The 9,722-nt window shown below is 46.2% G+C and overlaps 1 protein-coding gene across 1 annotated transcript; it reads left to right on the forward strand.

Moving 5' to 3' along the window:
• The first annotated feature begins 206 nt into the window (after positions 1–206).
• Positions 207–7,914, forward strand: LOC307233162 (flavin reductase (NADPH)-like). The gene is made up of 5 exons (XM_080004384.1): positions 207–431; positions 2,962–3,105; positions 3,444–3,645; positions 6,402–6,566; positions 7,522–7,914. Exons 1-5 carry the CDS (start codon positions 393–395, stop codon positions 7,677–7,679), a joined length of 708 nt encoding a protein of 235 aa, XP_079860510.1. The 5' UTR covers positions 207–392; the 3' UTR covers positions 7,680–7,914.
• The last annotated feature ends 1,808 nt before the right edge of the window (positions 7,915–9,722 follow it).

Consider the following 9,722-nt stretch of genomic DNA (forward strand, 5'->3'; position numbering starts at 1 on the left):
AACAAGCCCAGTACTTTTATCAATATCGCTTGTGTGTGTAACTTTCTTTTAGATGGTATTGTTGTTATTATTATTATTATTATTATTATTATTATTATTATTTTTGTGTTTTTCTCCACATTTTAAAACATTCTAAACAGCTCGCAGCAAAACTGAGCACGCCGCTTCCGGTGGGCGGACCCGGAAGTAGAAGCTGAGCAGCAAAATAAAATGGCGGCCCAGTGCTGCCGCCGCCGTGTTGTTCGTGGACAGATGGGAACTTTGTCGTCCACCCGCTACGGAAATTTCCCTTGGTTCTGCCATGATTGTGTAAACTGTCATTGAATGCACACAACGTTAAAGCCGCAAACAAGCCATACAGTACATCCGGCACAGGGTGAGGCCAAGCCCGAATGGAAAGCACGACCCCAAGCCAGACAGACGCTCAGGAGGTAAGTCCTCAGGACACGAGAGGCCTATCGTGGAAACCAACGACTACAAAAAAAAATAAAATGAAGTGGACTCCGTCAACGGGTGCGTTCACATCTTTACGGGCATTGCAACGAATCTGGGGTGTGCAGATCACAACTGTGAATATGAACGAATGCAAGACACACTGGGACTCTGATCCCCAGAAGATCAGGGAGATATATATATACACACACACACACACCGCCATTTATTTCTGGCACTTTAGGGGAAGACACAATAAAAATGAAGACGAACATATCGTTTTTCGTATTTTCACTGCAGGTGGCGCAAGAGGACAAGGAAGAGCAAGTGGTGGTTTTAATGAAAGCAGGAGAAACGCCCTCTAGTCAGTGCCGGGCGGTTTGAATCTTTTTCTCGATTCGTTGCTTTTCAGTCATAGTCAGTTGAGCTGATCATGTGACACTTATCACACACTTATCTTACCGACTCCTCCTTATCTGTTAACACGGGGACCGTTCAATCATGCAAGGTGGTTTCGTTTTACTTTTTTTTACTATATTCAGTGCACTTGTGTATTCTATATGGTGAGAGTAGCAGACAGAAATTGTAAATAACTGGTAAAAAGATTTTTACAAAGTGTATTTGGTATTTGGCCTAATTAGAATCCTGACTAACAACCAAGCTGAAAATTGCAGCGGTGTTCCAGTTCCAGTCTCAAGCGTTGGGTAGGCGGCCACTGCCATGTTGAATCAAGTCTTTTTTATTTTGAGTCAATAGTACATCAGTATGCGTGTTTCTGCAAATACGTGTTTATTACAGTACATTCATTACGTACTAACTTGTTGGGAAGAGCTTTTGAGAGACTTTGGAGGCTGAGGTTTGTGTTAGATTCTTAAATGTGAATTCCACGCTAATGTTCCCATTGGGGGTACGAGCCCTATACACTTTAAACCCATCCATTAATGAAAGAATCACCAAGAATCACTTCGTATGCAGAACAATACATACATGCGTGTTAAAAAATATACATTGCAGTGCATGGGAACATCAAGGAAACCAATCAGTAAGTCAAGGCAAAATCAGCTGTTTTTGCCAAGGGTTGTTTTGAATTACATCTCTGTTCTCCCGGTGGTGAAGGACCAAACATGCAGAATTATACAGCAACAATTAGAAGCTGGGACAACCCGTACTAACTAAATGTCAAGAGAACATAGACGATAAAAGTGTGTGGTCAACTTTTCTCTTTCTCAGAAGCCTTTGGACTCGTACAAGTCTTGGTCTAGTTTCTTCACTGAGCATCTGACCACTTCCCTTTGAGCTGCAGGGAAGTGTCTGGATCTACAACAAAGAGAGGCTGTGTTGTTTGAACAATGCCTAATAAATGAAGAATTTGTTTCTTCTACTGGGTCCTTTTGATCACCAGCAATCATGAGAATCGGTTGTTGAGGAAATGATTGGCCCAATAATGTCAGATGCAGTTGAAATTATGTGATAAACGTACAAGGAAGGTACAATGGCTGCATTAATGAATTTCCTTCAAAAGTTGACATGTATAAAAGAAAATCAACATTGCGCAGTTTGAGTTTGAAAGTATATTAAAAATAACCATAGAATATTAGCCATAACATTAAAACCACCCCCTCGTGCCGCCAAAACAGCTGTGACCCGTGGAGGCATGCACTCCACCAGACCTCTGAAGGTGTCCTGTGGTATCTGGCACCAAGACGTTAGCAGCAGATCCTCTAAGTCCTGGAAGTTAAGAGGTGGTGCCCGCATGGATCGGGCTTGTTGTTCCAGCAAATCCCACAGATGCTCCATCGGGTCGGACCCTAACCCCACCCATCCACATGATGTAGAAGAAAAAGTGATTCATCAGACCAGGCCACCTTCTTCAATTGCTCCATGGTCCAGTTCTGACGTTCACATTTCCATTGCTGGCACCTTCGTGGTGGACATGGGTCAACATGGACACTGTGACTGGTCTGCAGCTACACAGCCCCATACAGAGCAAGCTGTGATGCACTGTGTGTTCTGACACCTTTCTATCATAGAGCAACGAGATGAGCAATGTTATTCACTTCACCTGTCAGTGGTTTTAATGTTGTGGCTAATCTGTGTATAATGGTGAATACTGATAACTGTTCCTAAATGAAATCACACATTTGTTCTGATAGTTTTATTGGTTATAATAAATAACAAATATATGTGGTCTCACCCAGAGGCATGACTCTGCCTACGGGTTCTTTTAGCATGAACAATTTATTTCACACTATTCTAAATTTGGTAAATTCGTCTAAATGTGTTCATAGCAACAGCTGATCTCTGCTGTGCTGAACAGAATGGGTTAAGTGGAGAGTCTCAAGTCAAAATAGAAAGAAAGGCCTTTCTTTATTGCACCATCATAAATTTTATTTTCACACTTGTCCTTTGGGAAACAGGGTGGGAGCTGCTTCACATTTTGTGAAAGCAAACACATTTATTAGACTCGCGCTGCCGGCCCGACCGGAATCTCCGACTGGAATCCTGACCATTATTTTGATTTATTTTCAGAGTCTGAAGATGAAGATCGTGGTGCTGGGAGCCACGGGGCAGACGGGACAGTACTTGGTCAGCCAGGCTCTGGAGCACGGACACACGGTCACCGCCATCGTCAGAAACCCCGGGAAAATCACCATCAGAAACGACAAACTGAAGGTACAGCGCTGCGTGCGGAGGGACGTGAGTCAGCTGAGTTGAGTGTGCAGAGATTACAGCTGTCTCTCATCTGCTAACATCCAATAATATTTAAAAGTTAGCAAACAGGATTGTTAATAATTACTATATTTTTTCACAACGATGAGATGATTGTGACACAGAAAACGTGATTGTGGCCAATTTGAATTCCTTCCAACGTGGTTTTGCTGACAAAACAATCTGGACTTTGGCACAAGGGCTCGTGTACTGCACCTGAACGGGTACCATGAGGGGCCTCGGCCAGAGAACTTTGAGCGTTGTAATATACGCCGTCCTTCTCCCTCTCTGCCGTCTGTCAGGTGGTGGAGGCTGACATTTTCGCGGCGGACAGTTTGAAGGTCCACTTCAAGGGTCAGGACGTGATCGTGTCCTGTCTGGGCTTTCCCGCCTCCTTCATATCAGGGGTGACGGGCTACACCACGTCCATGAGTGCAGTGGTCAGCGCCATGCGGGAGGTCAGGGTCAACCGGGTGATCACCATGACCTCCTGGTACACTGAGCGTAAGTCCAGGGTGAAAGGTGAAGGTGCATATTTAAGCATGTTAGAATAGAAAGCCGTTGTCATTGTATAGAACACAGTGAAATTAGGAGCACTACTCCTGATCATTGCATTAAAAGACAGAGAAACAAAACATAACAGAGCAAAACAACCTCAACACAGGTTCTAAAATAGTAAGTGGATTACAATATAATATAATTTAATTTTGCACTGAAATAAATGTGCTTGTTGCACGAGAATAAATGTAATTATCTCACGAATATGCATGTAATTATTAAAAATAAACATAATGTTTACACTAATATGAATCTAATAATTACATTTGAATATATGTAATTATTGCATTAGATCCAGTACAGAAGGTTTGCCTTAGAAGGACAGACATCATATTACATGTGGAGGGGTCATTCAATGATGGACCTGTAGCACCTGCCAGAGGGCAACAGGTCCAACAGGTGGTGTCCAGGATGAGAAGACTCCTTTAAAACGTTTTCGGCTCTGCCGAGGCAGTGGGAGCTAGAGATAATTTTCTGTGCATTGTTGATGACCCTCTGAAGGGCTCTCCTGTCTGCTGCTGAGAAGCCGCCGTACCACACTGAGATACAGCACGGCAGTAGGCTCTCGATGGAGGAGCAGTACGGGCCACCTGCCGCTTTTCTCCTGGCCTGTTTTTCCCCGAGCCCTCTCAGGAAGTGTAGCCGCTGCTGTGCCTTCTTGACGACCTGGTGTTTGCAGACCAGGAAAGGTCCCCAGAGATGTGCCCCCCCCAGTAATTTGAAGGTGGGAACCCTTCCCGCACAGTCCCACATTGATGTAAATTGCGGCAGGGTCCACTCTGTGCTCGGTCCTTTGCTTTTGTGGTGTTCGGTGTCAGGCTGTTTGCTGAGCACCACACTGTCAATTTCTTACTATAATAGTGTCATCCGTGAATTTGATGATGGTGTTGATGGGGTGCCCTCGTAGGTGTATAGAACATAAGAGTAATGGACTCAGCACACAGCCTCGTGGAGAGCCGGTGCTGAGTGTGAGGATGGAGGAGAGGTGGAAGTCCTTTATCCAGGTGCAGGCAGGGAGGGGGGGTGTCTTGAGTCGGACGGTTTGCCGACTAGTATGTCCTGAATGATTGTATTGAATGCTGAGCTGAGCTATGGCGATAGCGCCTTCTGGGCCCATTTGCTCTGTAGGCAAACTGATGTGGGTCGAAGGCGGGAGGGAGGCTTTGACGTGCTGGGAGACCAGTCTCTCAAAACACTTCATGACTACTCGGCCTGTAGTCGGGAAGACTGTCGATGGCTGGCTTTTCGGGATGATGATGATGGCTGACTTGACGCAGGGTGGGACGACGGCTTGTGTGAGGGGAAGGTTAAAGATCTTCGTGAATACCTCTGAGAGCTGATCAGCACACGCTTGAAGTACTTTCCTGGGTACTCCGTCAGGATCAGCAGCCTTCCTCGGGTTCACTGACCTGAGCGCACGTCTCTCAGAATACTTAGAATTCCTGCAGAGTGAGTACCTGGGTCCCCGAGGCTGGTGGAGGCGCTGAGACGGGTCCTAGATTTTTCTGTGATTGGGGTCCTTGGTATCTTTGACGCCTGCTCCACGGGTGGGCTCCAGCAGTGCTGTATGGGGCCCCATCGCCTGACCCGAAGGCAGCGTGTCGGTCTCTTAGAAGAGTCTGGACTGTGCTTGTCATCCAGGGTTTCCGATCCTTCTGTCAACAGTGACATCGTCAGTGCGGTCCTTGATGTAGAACAGCGCAGTTTCTGTGTATTTAATTCCTGTTGTTGGAAGACATTCCATTCGGTTTGTTTAAAGCGGTCCTGGAGCTGAGAGAGTGCTCCGCAGGCCAGGTTTTTATGGCGTTTGTGTTTGGCTTTGTTTTCCTCCTGAAGGGAGCATATGCTGGTATAAGGAGCGATGAGAGGTGGTCTGACCGGCCTCGGCGTGGGAGAGGTGCGGATCTCTACGCATATTTAACGTTGGAACACACATGGCCGAGTGTACTTTTTTGTCCTAGTAGAACAAATCGGGGAGCCACGAGCCGCTGCGACGGTGCTCGCTGCAATGTTGATGTTGATCACAATAAAATGTCTTCCTAAATTTGAAAGGATAGGTTAACTATTTTTCAACCCAGGCCTTGTTAAAATGTTGGCTCCCATTGTGTATAACAGTTCATAGCAACAACGTCTCTGCTTTACTATTGTGAAATTTACCACTCTGCTGCAGCTTCTCACTGTGCTTAAATGCAGTCCAGTGGGGCAAACGTTTAAAGCCTTCATTTAAACCTTAAAGGGTAAATGTTGAGTCTCCTTTTCTTAGTTTATATTTGATCATATTTTGAATAACGATGCTGTCACATTTTATTTAGAACTACCTTTTTGCAATTGGCGCAGTACATCCAAAGCATTTGTCACTCTGGGAGGCAAAAAAAATGAAGCGGCACAACTTACCATTTCTAGTGTTTTACGAGTCAAGTCCAGGAGGGTTAATAAAACCCAGAAAAACTTAATGAGATACACGGTTAGTGACAAATTTCTCAAAGGACTGGCTGACTCAATTGGGAGCTTCCCGCTTTCAAAAATTAGATTTGTGATGAGGTGAGTTTTTTAAGGTTGAAAGTTTTGCCCCAATTGTTGGTTTCACTGTGTTGTGAGGAAGAAGGCGTTCACTTTCTCTTTTCCTTAAAGAGTCTTTGAGTCTGTGTATGTCTCAGTGCCGATGGAGTCCGATGGGTTACGCCGCGCTTTTACTTTCTCAGCTGATTCAGGAACTCAGGCGTCGTACCTCATCCGCTTCCTCCTGCTGCCAATGATCAGGAGCGTTCTCTCCAACATGTACGAGATGGAGACCTTCCTGAAGAACAACAATGACATCAGCTGGACCGTGGTTCGTCCACCCGGCCTCAAGAACCAGCCAGCCTCAGGTAAAACAAGAGCTAACCCGAACCCAGAGGAGATGGAGAGGGTTCCAGTACATGTGCAGATTAGGACTAGCTCACATATGTCATACAGATGCCTGGATGGTTTTTGGCATTGGTTGCTAAACAAAACTTGTTTTCTTTTGTGAGTAATATGATGTGATTGCAAAATAAAACCTCTGCCTAGCTTTCAAACTAATCCCATTTATTAAACAGTAAAAGAATGTTGACCCATTGACACTGGGTTGTAGAAACTTTATACAACTTTCAAGGTTTTGAAGTTTGGCATCTAATGTATCAGAATATTAATACCCATGATATTATTTAATTGTGTTATATTTTCTAATAATGTAAACGGTAAATAGACTTCATATGATACAGGGACACAAAGGCTCCTTTACAATTTCCGCCTCATATCGGGAGCAGTTAGGGGGCTCGGTGTCTTGCTCGAGGACGCTTTGACATCCTCCCATTACGACCCACCTCTGTCCCCGAGTGTCGAAGCAATTCTCTCGAAACCAAAACAGTCGTGAGTTTTGTTGGCCGGCCCTGCCGCACGTGCTCTGTACGGCTGCTGCAGAACGGGTCGCCCCGGGGAGCCGTTTTGTCACAGTGAAGCCGAACACACCCACGTCCTTTCACTTGTGTTGACGTTTCCACCAGTGAAAGGGTTCTTCTCGTGCTCGGGGACAAGCCGGGCTTTTTCCTTTTTAGTCTTGGAACATACCAGTTGGTTCCAGTGTTGCCTCCTGTAAACCAACAAATCTGCCGGCACCAGGACAGGCAGGAACATAAAAAGGTTCCTGAGCGGCCGTCGCGCCTGCAAGGATGAATCGGGTTCATCTGATCTAAGACGAAAAATAGTTTTGTCTCGCTAGAGGAGCTGAAAACGAAATGATAATATTTGAAGCCAATTTATAATTTTTTTTTTTCCCCCCTTTGTCTCCGTGTCCCCCCACAGCGAAGGAGTTCCTGACACACAGGGGCTACTTTGTGTCCGACTCCAGCGGGAACCCGACCGGCAGCACCATGGGCCGGGGCGACGTGGCGCGCTTCATGCTCACTCTCCTCAACAGCAACACTTGGGTCAAGAAAGGCGTCGCCATAACGACCATATAGACAGCCGCCTCCAAGGTTGCCATGGTGCGCCGGCCATCGCGATGTGCCAACGGTTTAATCGGGCCGATACGACTTGTTTTTTTTACACCTTGCTAAATGTGACTCTGACGGCCCAAGTGATTGTGCAAAGTGACTTTTCTACCACCAGAGGGCGGTGTTCCATTGTCATTGTCTCATCCTGTGTCCCCAAAAAAAAAAAAAAAACTGCAATTCGTGAAGTAAAATAAAGTATGAACTTTGAGCTGCGTGAAGTAAGTCGTATATTGTTGATGTACACAATATAAACTCGTTAAATAGATGTCCATATTATAAGCTCTGCTTCAAAGCGTCTTAGAAATGCTGGACTTTTCCGCACTTTTAGAATTCCTGCCCGTTAACCGTTTTATCCACGGTGTCCGTGACCAATTATCTCCACCAGATGGGTGTTAAAACGTCCCCCAGCCCCAGGCCATGTCACGCAGTCAAATCCCACCCAGTTCAATGCATGAGAGGGCAGGGGTGGCCCCGTGAAACCGCTCAGACGTAGTAGCAGATTGACCGGTTGAGTGCTCCACTTGGAAACCGATGCCACAAAAATGCGGTGGAGCCGGTTGGATCTGATCGGTGGGTGTTGACGATAGCTCCATCCCATCAGACGAGAGGACGCTGCGGTCTGGTCTCAGATGCCGACGGGTTGACAAGCCAGGTACGTAGTTGATAAGATCAATCTGCTTCCCTACCTTATAGGGCAGGGCCAGATCAGACACCCGTCGCAGGGAATGCGTGAACTTTCCCGATCTAGAGATTGCAGAGCGACCTCTGTTGGAGCTCAGTGTGATGCCTGTCATCTTACCATGTCGTTTACGGGCTCTTTGCTCCCGTCACAATGCGTTGCCGCCCGCATCCCGAAAACGTCAGATAAGTCCAACACGCCCCTGTCATGTCAACGAGAGCAATCAGGAGTCGGAGGCCGGCGTTGTACAGGTCTTTTGAGACTGATAAGGAGGATCATATGCTTCTATTGTGCTACGATCTTTTTGCTCTTTTGGGATGGAACATAAGAAACAGCCATCCAATGTACTTTCATCGTGCACGTGCGTCCCGATGTGCCGTTTCCGTTGTTGGTGGCGGGGTACTTTCCTGGCCAGAACACACTGATCATGGCATGAGGAAGAAGTGAAAGGCAGCTGGGGTGAATTCCTTTCATGACACCTGTCTGCTGATAGTGCACTCCTCAGACAGGATCTTATCTTGTCTTGTATAGTGAATGACGCAAGACACGTACATTAAACTGCCCATTACTGTTTTACAACCACAATACAACCACATCTTTCTGCTTTATTAAATGAATCGTGTCCTGCGGTCGCAATGTTATTTAATTGTTTCTCCCCCCTGTCCCATTTCACAACTCTCTTTGATGTGTTTTTCGTGCAGCCTAAAGCACATGAACTCTCCAATCCATGTCGGCCAATATAAACCTTGTCGTAGAACACGTATGACATGTCTTGGTGCTCACACGTCTTTGCTGGACAGTTGTTGATCTCCCGGCCTATAGCCTGGCTTCCAGAATAAATTAAATCGAAAGTCTTTATAGAGATCAGCGGTAAGCAGTAGAATGATCACATAATTCAAATGGCTGTGTGTGGTATAGATTCATGGGGACTGTTTGGAGGCTACATGCTTCTTGCCTAAAAGGGTTAAGCTGAAGGCCAAAAGAGAACGCTGCAGCGATACACCGATCAGCCTCAACATTAAAACCACCACTTATTACCACCAATATTGTGTAGGTCCCCTACATGGAGGCAGACTCCACCTCTGAAGGTGTCCTGTGGTATCTGGCACCAAGACGTGAGCAGCAGATCCTTTAGGTCCTGGAAGTTGTGAGGTGGGGCCCCCATGGATCAGGCTTGTTGTTACAGCACATCCTACAGATGCTACATCGGATCGGACCCTAACCCCACCCATCCACATGATGTAGAAGAAAAAGTGATTCATCAGACCAGGCCACCTTCTTCCATTGCTCCATGGTCCAGTTCTGATGCTCACGTGTCCATTGTAGGAGCT

The sequence above is a fragment of the Zeus faber genome (assembly GCF_960531495.2).
Source record: "Zeus faber genome assembly, chromosome: 7".
Classification (NCBI taxonomy): Eukaryota; Metazoa; Chordata; class Actinopteri; order Zeiformes; family Zeidae; genus Zeus; species Zeus faber.

Coding starts and splice junctions, on each gene's coding strand:
- LOC307233162 (XM_080004384.1), top strand. CDS start 393: ATGGAAAGCACGACCCCAAGCCAGACAGACGCTCAGGAG. Junction 3,106..3,443: donor TCAGAAACGACAAACTGAAG/GTACAGCGCTGC, acceptor GCCGTCTGTCAG/GTGGTGGAGGCTGACATTTT. Junction 3,646..6,401: donor GACCTCCTGGTACACTGAGC/GTAAGTCCAGGG, acceptor TTACTTTCTCAG/CTGATTCAGGAACTCAGGCG.